Source organism: Eublepharis macularius, chromosome 9 (assembly GCF_028583425.1).
Source record: "Eublepharis macularius isolate TG4126 chromosome 9, MPM_Emac_v1.0, whole genome shotgun sequence".
NCBI classification, from domain to species: domain Eukaryota; kingdom Metazoa; phylum Chordata; class Lepidosauria; order Squamata; family Eublepharidae; genus Eublepharis; species Eublepharis macularius.
In genome coordinates, this window is record NC_072798.1 from 66,109,473 (window position 1) to 66,126,450 (window position 16,978).

At 43.1% G+C, this 16,978-nt stretch overlaps 1 protein-coding gene across 1 annotated transcript; it reads right to left on the reverse strand.

Annotated features, from left to right (window-relative positions):
• Window positions 1-469: 469 nt before the first annotated feature.
• Window positions 470-15,612, reverse strand: RXYLT1 (ribitol xylosyltransferase 1). The gene is made up of 6 exons (XM_054988964.1): window positions 15,453-15,612; window positions 9,742-9,903; window positions 7,340-7,442; window positions 6,359-6,673; window positions 4,748-4,918; window positions 470-2,116 (listed from the first exon to the last, which is right to left on the reverse strand). The coding sequence occupies exons 1-6, from the start codon at window positions 15,595-15,597 to the stop codon at window positions 1,696-1,698; spliced, it is 1,317 nt and encodes a 438-aa protein (XP_054844939.1). The 5' UTR covers window positions 15,598-15,612; the 3' UTR covers window positions 470-1,695.
• Window positions 15,613-16,978: the final 1,366 nt, after the last annotated feature.

Below are 16,978 nucleotides of genomic sequence, written 5' to 3' on the forward strand. Positions count from 1 at the left end.
ACAATGCCAAGACCACGGCAATACAGCCCGGAAAACCCACAACAACCAACCAATTTAGCTGCAGTTACAGACAGGCAGAAGAACCCAACCAAAATATTTTCTTTCCAGGCATAGAAAGAGGAAAAAAGGCAGGAGTGGGACTTCATGTGTACAACCTGTTTGGACAAAGGGGAGGGATAAGCAATTCATGGTCCTAGGAAAACTTCTACATAAGGTAAGAAGGGGAAGTATCCAGGCGAGGAGAAGCTATTCTTGGGGGCAGTCTTAGGCCGTTTCCACACACATTGAATAATGCACTTTCAATGCACTTTAGTTATCCTTTAGAAGTGGATTTTTTGTTCCACACATGGAAAATCAGTTATAAATGTTCACTAAAGCGTATTGAAAGTGGATTATCCAACGTGTGTGGAAGCAGCCTTAGGCTGATTCCGCACACGTTGGATAATGCACTTTCAATGCACTTTATCAATTGTTTGAGGTGGATTTTTTGTTCCGCACACAAAAAAATCCGTTCCGAATGATCTATAAAGAGGATTGGAAGTGCATTATCCAACATATGCAGAATCACTCAGGGGCTAAACAGGAGAGTTTTTGTAAGCAATTCCAAATAGTAGTACGATATGAGGTGAGGAGATTTTTCTTTGGGAAATATTATTGTGACCAGACCTTTAATTTAGCTAGATGCATGCTAATTACTAGGATGCCTTAATGATCTGATGATACTGGAGGCATCTTTAAGCTTCACATTAGAATGAAGAACTTAGGTGTAGAACTCATGGCTGCCTTTTGTTGAGTAACGTGACATGCAAAGAGAAACTGATCCCGGAACCAAGATGGAGGTCTAAAATGGATCCTGCCTTTGCTGTGGTCACACTATTTACTCTACCTTGAGAACCGAGATTTGATAAGCACAGCTGGCCTGAAGGTCCTGAGAAGAAGTTTTACAGCTCTGCTCAGAAAGACATCCTTGGAATCCGAAAAAAGAGTGTAAACTCCCATGGGGAGGAAAAAACGCCAAAGAGTGCTCTCAGACCCCTGCTCTCCAACTAAATCAGCCAAACAATTTTGTTTGGACGATCTCTTCTCATGGACTGAGACAGTAAGTGACCTTTCAAACCTTACTTCTCCAAATAAATATGCAGTTTTAGAGATGGAATGTAACACCCAGATATCTCAGGGTATACTTGAAATACTGAAAGGTATACTGAAATACTTCCTTACTAAGAAAAACAATTCAACTGTTCCATCATTTGCCTCAGGTACTGAAATATCATGGAAGAAATCTAAGTTACACTTAAGTATTCCTCAGCAGTACCTGACCTTCTAAAATTGCCTCAATTCAGTTTAAGATTATTGTGTTTGACCTCGTTTTTAGCATGGGATAAACACCATCATTAACTGCTATTTAAATGGTACTAGATTTATAGGGTAAAATATCCCTCTCCACCACAAAATAGTAAATAAAAATATAGGAAAAGGTAATATTTCCTGAAAGTGTATCCGTAAACAGGTGTTTCACAATGGGGCAGAGGAAGCTGGCACTCTCACGGCGTTCCAGCAATTCAGGCACATCTGTTTTCACACTTATGAACATCCCTGCAGTTACAAAAACTGCTGAGAAGAAACTGTTTTCTAATTATCTGTTTTGTTTTTTTTAGCTGGCACAAACTCATTGAAAAGTCATAAAAATTATAATTAACCGCCTTTATCTTTGGGTAAAAATGAATTTTCCAATGTACTAATAAATTTTTGTCTCATTTGTTCTTTGAAATACCGATACCATTCCATGAGCTTTTTTCTTCTTTGAATCTTTTGTTGCAAAGTCATGCGTTGCTCTTTTTCTAAAACAGCAGGAAGCTCTCTCCAGTTTTTAATAAAGATAAAGGGAGCTCCCATGGTCTTTAATAATTGCAATGGAGCATTGTAGTACATAGATGAATTTCCACAATTTCCTGGGGTCATTACATCTTCTACAACAGGAACAGAACCAAATGAACAAGCCTCATAAATTCTATAACATTCTGTGTTTACACCCAAAGGGCATAACGTGAGATCACTCTGGAGCAATGCGTCTTGATAGTTCTGAAGGCTTTCATTGGTTTCTTGAGGCCACCACCTAGAAACAGAAGACGGGACTTAAAATGTACTTTTCTTCAAAGGCAAATGATTAATACAGCAAAAGATCCATATTACTCTCAGGATTCAAACATAAGACAATTACTAACACTGCTTTGGATTTCAGTAATGAATATCTCAAATTTCCAAATATTTACAGAGAAGCACACCACAAGATAAAGACATTTCATTCAGTCTGAATGCACATGATGTCAAACTGTGCATGTATTTGATTTATGGTCTTGGCTCAAGATATCTGTTCTTCTACCGCATGTTCCGTTTGCTTGCTGAATTTTATCCCATATAATTTGTTGTTGCTCTGTACTAGAATGGTGGCCACTGGTCACCTATGAATGGGCCTTTTCCATTACAACCCTTTGGTTATGAAATCAAGTGCCTTTAGTTCCTCGTGAACTATTTCTTGATTGCTTCTAAGGTGACTTTACAGACTCACTCATTCAATTCTGAAAACCTCTGGTATTTAATTATGTTGGTTGCTGCCTACATATTAGAATAGACAGTGGTAGTTTTTAGATTTGATTTTATACTTTATCTTTTTATTTCCTGAAACTAGTTTTTAGAAGCTATCTTCTAAATAATAGTATTATCATCATCTTTTTCTTATATGTTTTGGAGCTGGAGATTTTTCGAACAGAATTCCAAATTGCTTACAGAATGTTCTCTGTTTAACACATTTTCAACTTTTACTTTTCAGGGGATGATCTAAAATGAAAGCAGAAAGTCACTCTAACTAATTTTAGAAAAGTTGGAAAAAATACAGACCTTCTATGTTATCTCATTATTTAGGTCACTGCTTTTTAAATTAAGCACCATTTAGCATTTTTAGGATGCAAAAACAAAGTTTATATTTACCATTTCAAACTTTACTTGCCAAGAAAATAATTTCTTTGCAGATGCTACCAGCAGCCACATTTTTTCTATAGTAATAATTGCCCCTCTTCTTAATAATTGTACAAATGTACATTATATGAAAGCCATGAGCAGTTTTCTTTGCAGTATCAAGCCACTTTTCTTCTGCAGTTAATCACTTTATGATTAATTTCTGTAATTTTTTAAAAATTGATTTTGTTTAAAATAAGAGATTCAAGAGCACAATCAGTGAAATAGGCCAAGTTATTTCCTGAAGAGAGAAAGTACAGAGGCAGATGGGATGCCTGTAGGGTTTTCTAAAAGGGAATTACAAGCAGCAAGAAAACCTTTTCACAAGGTTACTGTCTAATCCCATCAAGGTAAAAAAAAAAGGCTTAGAAAAGCATCTGCTACAGGCTAATAGAGAATAGTACCAAAATGGACTCCGTTCTCTAGCATAAAACAATAAATAATTTTGGAGCTCAGTCTTAACGATAATAGCCACAGGAAATATAATGTTAGACATGAAACAGGTTAAACATATATGCATTTGTAGGCTGAATATTCTTCTCAGTGTATGACATTTAAAGATGTATGATCAACCCAATCCAGGAGATTCACTAGGAAACTCCCATACAGAGTTTTGTTGTTCAAAAGAGACTCTCTATAGGTTCTAATATTGGCTGAATCTGGTAAAGTGCCCCTGAAGGTAAGAGCAATGCTGAAAGCTTCATCTGGGTATTAGAGTGCTCACAGAGTATGCTAAGGTGCCAGTGTCTAAAAACATGCTATGAAAAGCACTGCTCTCATCCTCAACTATTTTTCCATTGTTTGTGTGCTCACACTTAGAGATGGGCACGAACCAGGGGAAAAAAAGAACCATGAGGTTCGTGGTTTGTCACATTTCACGAACCACGAACTTTCATGAACCAGTTCATTTGGTTCATGAAAACGTCACTTCTGGGTCAGCAAATCACCACTTCCAGGTCAGCAGAAGGTTTGCAGAAAGCCCATCCTCCGTTGCCTAGGAAATTGATCGGCGCCAAGCTGTCTGTAGTGATGAACTGAAAAATGAACCAAACGTACTGCCCTAAAGTTCGTGGCAGTTTGTCAGAAATGGGTTTTGACAAACCGCCAATTTGTGAACCATGAACCAGCGTGGTTCATGCTGAACTTTGGTTCATATTTCAGTTCGTGCCCATCTCTACTCATACTTCTTACTGATTCACAATAAACATAAAATATGTAGATAATCATAACGCTGATCCAGGCCACAAAGAAGACACAATATAGAGTACATACAACCTCAGTATTGCATCGGCTTCACTGGCTTACAATTTGTTTCTGGACACAATTCCAAGTGCCAGTAGCAACTCTTACAATTCCTACTTGAAAGACTACATCTGTCCCATACCTGGCTATGATCATTCAGCTTTTACTGGAGCCCCTCTCTTCATGCTCATTTTCATGGAGACAAGAAAAGTATGCATGAGAAAAAGACTCTTCCCTATTATTGTGAACAGGCAAGATTTTTATTGGATCTGTTTTTACTTCTTTTTGGTTATTTTGAAATCAGTGCAATGTTAAAATTGACTTTGGTGTTGCTGTTTGTTTATATTGTTGTGTTTTTAATTGATCAGTTTAATTATCATTAGTGTAAGCCACCCAGGGTTCTGCTACCTCCTGGAAAAACTGTGTATAAACTTTGTAAATAAAAATATTTTCAACAGTAGACTTTTTTGTTACAAACTATACTACTTACTCTTCTCTGGTGGAAATCCAACAGACCTTATCAAGCTCATTTTGCCTCAGTACTTCCATTAGGGTCTCTCTTGATGAGTTTTTATAAACTGTTCCTAAAAAATTACACAGGTACAAGCGTGGAGTGTGAAGCATTGACCAGCTTGGTTCAACTACAGGAAAATTTCTGTAACTGTAATTATAAAAAAAAACAGAATGTAAAAATATACAGTGAATATTCTAATTTGGGGCTATAAGGTTACAATGTGCTAGACTCAATTTACAGTGAAACCCTAAGCAAGGTTACACACCTCTAAACGTATTGAAGTCAGTGGGCCTAGGAGGATGGACTTCTATTTAGAACTGCACAGTTAGTTGCTTGCCTCTTCCCACCTGTTTCTACCATTCTCTACATTTTCCCACTGTAACTTTTTGCAAATCCCATTACTCATCCACATTCATTTTCTTGTAATCTTATGCAGCTGGGTGAAATGATTTTAGCTTTCATTTCTTTGCAGTTGTCTGTAAGCGTGCCTGTTTAAAGGATGTGGCGACCTGATCAAATTTAACTGTAATTCTTTCTTGTGTGTGTGTAAAGTGCACTCAAGTTGCACTTGACTTATGGTGGCGCCAGCAAGGAGGCTTTCAAGGCGAGTGAGAAGCAGAGGTGGTTTGCAGAGTCTTCCTTGGTGGTCTCCCATCCAAGTACTGGCCCTGTTTAGCTTCTGAGATCCAACAAGATCAGGCTATACCATGCCTCCTTCTCTCCCAATTATTTTTTTGATCCTTTAAAAAACAAAATGGTGTTTCAGTATGTCTTATATTTTTTATAAGATAGTAAGAATTAAGCAGCACCCATGTCACCTTCATCTGTTTGATATCCAGTAGTACAGCATAAACTGTTACATCTATTACTATGGCATATAATACAACCAACCATCCAAGTAAAAAAGAGACACTGTGGATTGTGGCTCCCATGGGTATCATGGCACCCGCCAACAGCTTTCCTGGTACCTGCCAACTGTTTTTAGAAAGTGGGTGGGGAAGTGCTTCAGACTGGCTGTGCAGATTTTTTAAAAGTAGCTTTAGCGGCAGCTGCCCTCACAGCATAAGGAACCTTGCTGTGTCTCTGAAGGTAACCTATGCATATGCAAAAAAAATTTTTTAAACAATATATTCATTTTAAAAGGCATTCTGGTAAACAAAACTGCTGCCTGAAATGTTGAACAGTTACTATCAGTTATGAACAACCTCAATCTCTGACGTTTTATGGTTGGCTCTGCCTCCTGTGGCAGTCATTTTGTGGTTGTGCCCACCACTCTGTGTCAGAATTTCAAAGGCTCAAAAAGATTGGAGATTCCTGGGCTAGAGTGTCAGACTAGGAACTAGGAAACCCACGGTTCAAATCCCTACTCTGCCACAGAAGCTATAGAGAAAACCGGCAGTATAGTACCGTTTGATATGTGTTTTAATAAAGTAGAAATTGCACAAAGCTTTCCAACTACATTCCATCTTAATTGAATCTCTGAATAAACAGACACAACAAATAGGTCATATACAAGTTGGCAAAAAAGCAATATATAAATGTAATACATTACTTTTAAAAACATTTCCTTAATTGTAAAACACTTACGTAGCTACTCCCAAAGGCCACTGGAAAATATCTTCTTCATTCACCATGGGACTGTCATATATTAAGAAAAGTAATTCCACAAATCCTCCATAGTTTTTTAAGTAAGGGTAAATCCATTCGTTTCTACACTGTTCGTTTCCAAGCAAAACAACAGCAACATGCTGCAGCTTGCGAGTTTGTACTAATGTCTGTACATAATGCAGCCACTGAGTGGCGTAAGAGATCTTCCCTTCCTCTCTGCCGTTCAGCACAAGAACCACATTGGCAGATTCTACTGAGAAGTACCCGGGGACTACAGATGGACCTGTGATGAAGCTGTGAAAAACATAAGCACCGTTATAAAAATACAACAGGACAGAATAGAAGAGATAGACATTTCATATAAATGCTGCCATTGTTTGACTGTTCTTTCACTTGTGTTCAGGGTGTGTGTGCTATTTCTTGTTCTCTGAAACACAAAAACATAATATAATTTCTCCTACAGAAATGTAGTCTGCCAATGTCAATTCTTAATGGCCTAATCCTAAAATTTGCTGTGCAGTCAATAAATGCACAGTCGGGGAGTGGATATGTACCAAATACTGCCTGAGCACTAACCCCACAATACTGCAAGCCAAACATTCTGAGAGGAATTGCCTGAAATTGTCTCCCTTCTTGCATGTGTGGATCTTCTCAACATGAACCAACCCTAAATGTCCACAGCACTATTCTTTCCACTGCAATTCCTCTCTTGCTCTCCTTCCTAATACTATGCTATTTAGAATGCGGCATACTTTCAATAAAACATCTGCTCTTCCCATTATCAGCAGGAAAGATCCTGCAGGACTGGACAAGGTGAACAATAAAGAGTCTTATTTACCATATCTGCTATTAAATGAAAATTCTGTTTGTAAATTCTATCCATCGATGCACAGAATTAACATTCAGAAGGCTGTAAGGTACTATGATCTAAGCTGACAAGCGGTGTCATACTGCTGGTACCTGAAGAATGATTTTCCTGCTTTTAGGCTTCCTTCTCTCCACTGGGCAGACACATCTGCAGGCTCAAGCAGACCTTCAAATATATGCTGCCACAAGTAAAGGCCTATGAAAACATCACAGACAATTTAATAATTAGGTACACATAGCGATTCCTTCATAACATAATTTTCACGTCAACAAAAAAGTCTGTGAAAAGGTAAAGCCGACTAAAGCAACCTGAATCCAGGAATATAGAAGGTTGCACAAACTGGCAATGCAGAACACCTCCTTCAGCCAGGGGGGCAGCTACTTCTCAGCAAAGCCACTCAGACAATGGACATTACTGCTGCCTCTTCCCACTACAGGTCTGGGATGAAAAATCTTAGACCTAAAGAAGAAGTCACCCCGAAGACTTCAGAAATAACACAGAAGCCTCTGAGGCATCCTCCCCTTTAGCTCTAAGAGGAGTGATTGACAACTGGACAGGAAACCTGTCAGCAGAATTGCCTTGGTTTGTCTCAGGCTTTTCTCCTCAGTTCACAGCTACCTCACCCAGTAGTGAACGAAGAGACCACCTAGAAGCCTCTGCATTATCACAGGGCAGTATCAGGATGGATGTGGGCTGGACTGGCACACAAATCTCAACTGCTGCACTAAGCTTGTGCTGAGACCTTTCTTGAGCAAGAAAAGGTGCAACCCAACTTTCAGGCACATCATATTAAACTTATGCCTTGCTCAGAAGGCTGCACACATCATGCTTAACACAGTGCTTAGAACCTGCATGCCATTTATAAGGTGGGCCACAACCCAAACCCTTCCAGTGCTGAAGGGACAGAATCCTGGGGGCCACTAAGGACCCTGATGCCTTCAGGCATTTCTCAGCATCAAGAAAACGTCTGAGGGGTGGCTAGCTGGGCTGTATCTTGCATACAGCAATGCGCCCAAACAGAGTTATCACAAGCCAACAGGGTGGACCAGCTGGAAAGTCCATTTCACCCTATTTCATGACTCAAAATATTCAGTCGTGTATTTACAAGGCTGAATGAAATGCTTTCTGTAATTCTCTTACAAAAGAACAAACCTGTCACATTCACAGGCATACCTATTCTTTCTCCTTCACAAGATTCAAGTCTAGCCACAATAACAACATACATGTAGAAAAATTATTTCAGAACAAGAAAGTCTTTTATTCTCAGGAAAATAAGTTGTACTGAAGATGGCATAGAAGAGTTACAGTGCAATCCTAAGAAGAGTTACCCCAGTCTAAGCACATCGATTTCAATGGGCTTAGACTGGGGTAACTCTTTTTAGGATTGCACTGTTAGTTGTTTGAGATTATATGGTAAGGTGCATTCTACTATTCCTAAAATGTCAGATGGATGAATACTACTTTTTTCTAGGAAGCAACTCTCTAAAACATTTGCTTTCAATTTTTAGATACTATGCTAGAAATGTAGGGAAATTACATAGATCTCTGGAATGCTGGCACGATATAAATAAAGTTGATTTCCTTTGAATAATGTACAAATAGCACGGCAAATGTTACATTACATGCAAACGTGTAATGCTGCCTGACAGTCAGTTTGGTGGTTAAGTCAGTTTGGTCAGTGGTTAAGAGCAGCAGGACTCTAACCTGGAGAACTGGGTTTGATTCCCCACTCCTCCGCTTGAAGCCAGCTGGATGACCTTGGTTCAGTCACAGCTTCTCTCAGCCCCACCCACCTCCCAGGGTGATAACACACTTTGTAAACTGTTTCAAATGTGGCACTGATTTGTCCTAAAGGAAGGTCTATAAATCAAATGTTGTTGTTATTTTAGAACAGGAAAAGTTGGAGCAACTGAGAGAAAGGAGAAGTGGAAGATGTATTTAGCCTCTTCCCTATCCATCTCCCCAAGTGGCATTTTCTTTCTGAGGAGTTTGAAATACATACCTGAATTGCATACTTGAAATATATACAACATGAAACAGCATAAAGCAGGGAGCAAAATTTTCCTGAAAAGATCCAGTCATCAGTTTAAAACAAAAGCGGATACTAACACATTACCAGACGAAGACAACAATTTCATACAATTTAAATCCCTTGTTTTTTTATATGTAGCTTTAACTCATATAAGTTAGATTCATAATAACAGATACAGCAGCATTTCGACATATGGTTTCCAATATAATTAAATTTTAAACATGTATAACATACCATATTGCACAAGAGAAAGTGATAATTAACAACTGGATCGCAATGGATGTTAGCAGGATATCCTTCTAAGTAACTGCGCTTAGGATCACATCTCAAGATGCTAAATTCCAAACATACTTATTAGGAAGAAATTCTATGTAAGCACCTTGAGAGTAAGCATGTTTTAGCTGAAAGCATAAGCAAACATATTTAGAAAGAACATTCACATTATCGATTACAAATACATACCAATAGCAGCTTTTCCCCAGATTTGTACTCTGAGATCTGTTTGTTCCTGCGGTAGTTTCTTCTCTTTTAAAAGTTGCAGACTACTTGCAGAGTTCTGTTGTAAACTATTTTGCTCATCAACTTCCCAAGGGTTCCATTCTTCCATTTCCAAAGTAAAATGCTCTAAATATAAAAGACATGGCTTACTTTGCATAGATTTCTGTAAAGTATGAACCCTAAACATTTCATATTACAGAGTATTAGGACTATTGCTTTTTTAAACACATACAAAGAAGTCAGGGTCAATCATGGTTCTCTGTAAAGTGTTTCTTCAGCAATCTGTTCCCCTCCCCAGACTTTCCATCTTATCCTCTCTCTTCTTATCTACAGCCTCTTGCCCCTGTTTACTTCACATTGTTGGAAAATGATTGGGGTGGTTCCAACACATGTTGACAGCAGCTGAAATGTGGCCATTTCCAATGGTACCAAAATTACCCAGTTCATAATGCTAATTTGGTAAGCACATAAAACATGGCTTCTCTTTTGCCTCACCTTATACTCAAAATATGGCAGAGAAGTGAAAAATGCTGCAAATTGTGTATAAGATTAAAACCCTGCTTGGAACATTATCCTGTCATACAAAAATCTCTGCCAATACTGATTTTTAATTTTTTTAAAAAAAGACGCTATTATGGTTTCAGAATGTGTTTCGCCCTTTCACATATCACTTTGTTTGGGCTATAACTTGCTTACTTTGCCTGCTGGCAAAAAATGTTTTCAAGCTTTTAAAGCATGTTTATAGAAACATTGGCTTTCTAGTATTATTCTATTGCTTGTAAGAAACTGGAAACCTGTAAAATCAGAGCATTATTATTCCAAATTTTGTTTTCCTGCCTTAAATTTTCTTGTCTAATACAATTAGTAATTTTTGTGTAGAGAAGCAGCTTTCTGCATATCCAGAGGCCATTAACCTAAATCAGATGAATATTCAAGTGTCCATCCAAGTGCAGATGCAAAAACATTGCTCTGCTTTTAAAATGAATACACACAGATTATGCTAAGAAATCAGGCTGGAAGAAATTTTGTTAGCCTTTAAAGTGCCACTAGATTCCTGGTTTATTTTGCTGCTCCAGATTAACACAGACTAATATGATTAGCTGCCCATCTGGAAATCTCAGATGCACATCCCAGTCTTATGTGCATGGTTATGTAATTCAGAAAACATAGGCTGCATTACCTTCAGATATGCTTTAGACTTTCATCTAAATTTACCCACCATCCTTTGAAGGAGCCAGTGGTTGGCTGGAGGATTATTATTAAACATGATTCCCCTACATATCCTGGGTGTCTTTTTCATTTATAGAAATATTTCCTTTATTTTGACTTCCAGAGATTTGGATGCTGCACACCCACCTCACACAAGAATGACAGCAAATGGGATAAAGCCAAGAGGTTTTATCTTGATTATAAAATGGGATGTACTAAAACGAATGACAGGATTGCCCATTGAAAATAATGGGAGAGACTTGAATGCCCATTGGAAATAATGGGAACCTGGAATGCCCATTGACTTGCATGGGCTCCATTGAAACATATTAGAGCAAAAAAAAGGTACAAAGAAAACGTGGAATGGATTTTGAAGGAAAGTCTCTGGGCCCAGATAGACTGTTCTGGGACTGGATTGACAGGCCCCTGAGTGCAATGGCGGCCCCTGGGTGTGACAGAAGGGCTCTGGGACTGGAATGACAGGATCCTGACTGGAATGACGACCCCTATGTGTGACAGAAGGGCTCAGGGACTGGAATGACAGGCCCCTGACTGGAATGACGGTCCCTGGGTGTGACAGAAGGGCTCAGGGACTGGAATGACAGGCCCCTGGCTGGAATGACGGCCCCAGGGTGTGACAGAAGGGCTCGGGGACTGGAATGACAGGCCCCTGACTGGAATGATGGCCCCTAGGTGTGCCAGAAAGGCTCTGGGACTGGAATGACAGGCCCCTGACTGGAATGACAGTCCCTGGGTGTGACAGAAGGGCTCAGGGACTGGAATGACAGGCCCCTTACTGGAATGACGGCCCCAGGGTGAGACAGAAGGGCTCGGGGACTGGAATCACAGGCCGCTGACTGGAATGACGGCCCCTAGGTGTGCCAGAAAGGCTCTGGGACTGGAATGACAGGCCCCTGAGTGGAATGACAGCCCCTGGGAGTGAGAGAAGGGCTCAGGGACTGGAATGACAGCACCCTAAGTGGAATGACTGCCCCTGGGTGTGACAGAAGGGCTCTGGGACTGGAATTACAGTCCCCTGATTGGAATGACGGCCCCTAGGTGTGACAGACAGGCTCTAGGACTGGAATGACAGGCCCCTGACTGGAATGATGGCCCCTGGGAGTGACAGAAGGGGTCTTGGACTGGAATGACAGCCCCTGGGTGTGACAGACAGGCTCTAGGACTGGAATGACAGGACCGTAACTGAAATGACGGCCCCTGGGAGTGAGAGAAGGGCTCGGGGGCTGGAATTACAGGCCCCTGACTGGAATGACGGCCCCTGGGTGTGACAGAAGGGCTCTGGGACTGGAATGACAGGACCCTGACTGGAATGACGGCCACTGGGTGTGACAGAAGGACTCTGGGATGGGAATGACAGGACCCTGACTGGAATAATGACCCCTAGGTGTGAGAGAAGGGCTCTGGGACTGGAATGATGGCCCCCTGACTGGATTAACGGCCCCTGTTTGTGACAGAAGGTCTCTGGAACTGGAATGACACGCCCATGAGTGCAATGAAAGCCTCTGGGTGTAGTGGAAGCTTTCTGGGACCTAAATGACTCATTCTTGCAAGGACTGAGAATCTCTAAATATTGTAGAATTATTCTGGGACTGGAATGACATGCCCCTGAGTGGAATAATGGTCTCTTGCTTGACATTCCAGTCTCACTGAGACTCAAGGTGGATTATACAGTATGAGGTTAATACAATCAGTATAAAGTAAGTACATTTTGATACAATACCCAGGGCTTATTTAGAGGGAGAATGCACCAGAACGGCATTCCGGTAGTTCCCACAAGTCAGGTGACCTTGCCCATCTGACTTAAAAAGATTTTGGGCCATTTAGGCCTCAATTGGGGCCAAAACGGCCACAATCGGGGCCAAAACAGCCCTGATCGGGTCGGTGCAAGGTGGAGGAAGCATCCCCTGCCCAGCACCGACCCAGTCTGGGCTGTTTTGGTCCCAAAACGGGCTGAAACGGGCCCCAAATGGCCATTGTCACCCATTTGGGGCAGTTTTGGCCTGGATTGGGTCCGTTCCAGCCCGGATCAGGGCCGAAATGGCCAAGATTGGGTCGGAGCCGGGTGAGGGAAGTCTCCCCTGCCTGGCACCGACCTGGTCTCGGCCATTTCGGCCCCGATCTGGGAAGGAAGGGGTCAAAATGGCCATTTTTGGCCCATATCAGCCTGGATTGGGTCAGTGCCAGGCAAGGGAAGCCTCCCCCGCCCAGCACCGACCCAGTCCCAGTCATTTCAGCCCTGATCTGGGCCAAAACAGGCCCAAAATGGTCATTGTCGGCCATTTGGGGGCGGTTTGGCCTGGACTGGGGCCGAAACATTCTAGATTGGGGCCGAAACGGCTCGGCTCGGGTCATTGCCAGGTGGAGGAAGTTTTCTATGCCCAGCATGGACATGGTCCTGGCCATTTCGGCCCCAGTCCTGGCCAAAATGGGCCCCAAATGGCCATTTTTGGATGTTTTGGGCTCGTTTTGGCCCCGGATTGGGGCCAAGGGGGCCTGGACTGGGTCAGTGCTGGGCAGGGGAGGGTTCCCCCGCTTGGCTCCAAACAGATTCTGTCCTTTTTGGCCCCGATCCTGGTCCAAAAAACCCCAAATGGCCACTTTTGGCCATTTGGGCTATTTTCTGCCAGGATCGGGGCCAGAACTGCCGGGATCTGGTCAGGGCCAGGTGGAGGAACCCTCTCCTTCCCAGCACTGCTCTGGTCCAGGCTGTTTCGGCTGTGATTCGGAACCAAACAGAGCCAAAATGGCAATTTCCGGCCCTTTGGGGCCCTTTTTGGTCGGGGTCAGGACCAAAACTGCCAGGATTGGGTCAGTGCCTGGTGGGGGACCCCTCCCCTCCCAGCACCAATCCAATCCAGGCCATTTTGGGCCTGATCCAGGCCAAAGCATGCCCCAAATGCCCATTTTGGCCCAGTTTTGGCCTGGATTGTGGGCAAAACGGCCCTCATCGGGCCACTGCCAGGTGGGGGAACACTTCCCCATCTGGCAGCAGCCGAATCCTGGCCTAACCCTGGCCATTTTGGCCCGATCAAGGGGTGTGACATATGTTACTTCGTTATGCTAATGGGTTTCTGCAGTTATTTTTCTACAAATGGTTCCCTGACAATACCATAAGGCTAACATATACATGTTTAAAGACATAGCATTAGTAAGGACCCAAGACATAGTCTGGCACACTAGGGGCTGTCATTCCAGTCAGGGGCCTGTCAATCCAGTCCCAGAGCCCTTCTGTCACACCCAAGAGCTGTCATTCCAGTCAGGGGCCTGTTATTCCAGTCCCTGAGCCCTTCTGTCACACCCAGGGACCGTCATTCCAGTCAGGGGCCTGTCAATCCAGTCCCAGAGCCTTTCTGGCACACCTAGGGGCCATCATTCCAGTCAGGGGCCTGTCATTCCAGTCCCCGAGCCCTTCTGTCTCACCCAGGGGCTGTCATTCCAGTCAGGGGCCTGTCATTCCAGTCCGAGACCCCTTCTGTCACACCCAGGGGCAGTCATTCCACTTAGGGCCCTGTCATTCCAGTCCCTGAGCCCTTCTCTCACACCCAGGGGCCGTCATTCCAGTCAGGGATCTGTCATTCCAGTCCCTGAGCCCTTCTGTCACACCCAGGGGCCGTCATTCCAATTCGGGGCCTGTCATTTCAGTCCCAGAGCCCTTCTGATATACCCAGGGGCCATGATTCCAATCAGGGGCCTGTCATTCCAGTCCCAGAGCCCTTCTGATATACCCAGGGGCCATGATTCCAGTCAGGGGCCTGTCATTCCAGTCCCAGAGCCCTTCTGTCACACCCAGGGGCCGTCATTGCACTCAGGGGCCTGTCAATCCAGTCCCAGAACAGTCTATCTGGACCCAGAGACTTTCCTTCAAAATCCATTCCATGTTTTCTTCGCACTTTTTTTTCTCTAATGTGTTTCAGTGGAGCCCAAGCAAGTCAATGGGCATTCCAAATTCCCATTATTTCCAATGGGCATTCAAGTCTCTCCCATTATTTTCAATGGGCAATCCTGTCATTCTTTTTAGTACATCCCTAAAATAATACCAAATAAAATGTTTTGATGTAGCAGGAAATGGACATACACAGACTTCTCATAGAATTGTATTCTTTCTGGATAACAGCAGTAGTCCTTTCTCTTGCCATCTAAATTTCAAAGCAGCCACTTGACAATACCAGCATTAATCAAACAGCTAAATATCAGCAAACAATCACTGTATAATAAACTAGAATATTACACGCTAGAATGTTACAGTGAATATACCAAAAAGTTTTCCACTGATATTCTCAACAGCAATTCGCTTTTGGCGCCCACACCTCGAACTAACCACCACTGGCGCCCCCAGGAACCCGCGATATAATGGAGTCGGGGACGGCCGTGCGCTTCTGTGTATGGGCAGAAGGGAATCCAGTGGGGGAGAGACAAGAAGATGCTTCGAATCGCAGCAGTGTTACCTCGCCCGAGCTTCTCCCTCTGGCTCGCCCGCGAAGCAGCAGCGCGGCGCGGTTTCAGAAACACGCAGTAAGCAGCATAGAGGGAGAACAGCAAGTAGGCAGCGAGCAGAGCAGAGCAGAGCCGCTTCCGAGTCAGCCGCATCATTCAGAGCCCGCTGGGTGCCGCCATCTTGCTCAGGTCAGGTACCGCCGGCCCTGCGGAGTGACGCGGCGAGGCGGTGCCTGCCACCGCCGCCACCTGCCTGCCAAGACTGGGTCATGCTCCGCGGACAAGGGCGGCCTGAAGTGAAGGGTAGTTGTGAGAGGCTTTGTGTTACTCTGCTAGAACGAGCCAGGGCGGCTGACAAGGCTTCATCGTGCCAAACACGAAGGACACCTTTTCTTGTATCGCTGCTGGCTGAGAGAGACGAGAGCTCATGGGGGGGGAGGGCGCCGCGGGTGCTCCTGACATCGCTCGCTTTTGCTGTGGTGGAGGTACGGCAGGGCTGGGAAGGGCCCATGCCTCTCTGGGGCTCTCCCTGACCAGGGGGTTGTGAGGTAGGGCTGGGGGAGAGATGAGAAGCCCCACTAGCGCTGCCGGTGCCTCTGGAGCTCGCAGCTGACTAGTAGACGGGCAGGGCTGGTCGGAGAAGAGCTCCGTAGTACCTGCTGAATTGAATACTTTTCGCTTTGCACCTCAAACTAAACAAGAAAAAGGGAAGGGAGAAAAACGTACTCCCCCCTTTTTTTTTTACATCAAACTGGCTGCAAACTGGCCTTTTGCCAGTGTCAAGTAAAGATGTAAAATTTCCAGAAATCTTGAAACCACAGCAAAAAATCAAATATATGCAACACAATTTACTATCAAATATAAACTTCTTGGAAATGATAAAATGGATAATTTATAACTTAGAATGTAAAATTGTACTGTCTGTATTTCTGAAAGTTACAAGCATAAATTTGGGACTGGGTAAAATTCGGATCCAGATGATTCTAAATGGATCCTTATGAATTCATATGATTTTTATATTGGAACAAAACAAAAAGACTATCAGATTATAGATCATGTCCTAGTCTATAGACACACCAAAACAATTATGCACTCACCACGTTGTGGTGCCACTACAGTGCAAAAATGCTGTATGAAAGCACAGATCCTCATAGACCCTCTGGATTTTTACATTGGGCCACCCTAAACTCACCATGCAATCTCATGCCAGGTCCATAGCCATAGATTGAACCTCAAAAATCACGAACCCACCGCTTCCTGGCACTGTCATTGCACAAAAACATGTTTTGAAAACACGGATTCTCACGCATCTGGATTTTTATATGAGGTCACCAAAAAGTCACCATATAATCACATATCATGGCTGTTTCCACATGGCTTACCTGTATGCGGCATGTCCCGGTAAATCGCGCAAAAACCGTGGAAGATCGCATTTCCTCATGCGAGATTTGCACGATGTCACACAATGTCGCATAAATCTCGCATGAGGAAACGCGATCTTCCACGTTTTTTGCACGATTTACCGGGACATGCTTCA

What these genes read in the sequence shown, in the direction of transcription:
- RXYLT1 (XM_054988964.1), bottom strand. Translation starts at nt 15,597, where the DNA reads ATGATGCGGCTGACTCGGAAGCGGCTCTGCTCTGCTCTGCTCGCTGCC. An exon ending in GCAGGAAAATCATTCTTCAG is followed by an intron (nt 6,674 to 7,339) that starts GTACCAGCAGTA and finishes TGTTTTTCACAG; the next exon opens with CTTCATCACAGGTCCATCTG. An exon ending in TGGATTTCCACCAGAGAAGA is followed by an intron (nt 2,117 to 4,747) that starts GTAAGTAGTATA and finishes TTCTGTTTCTAG; the next exon opens with GTGGTGGCCTCAAGAAACCA.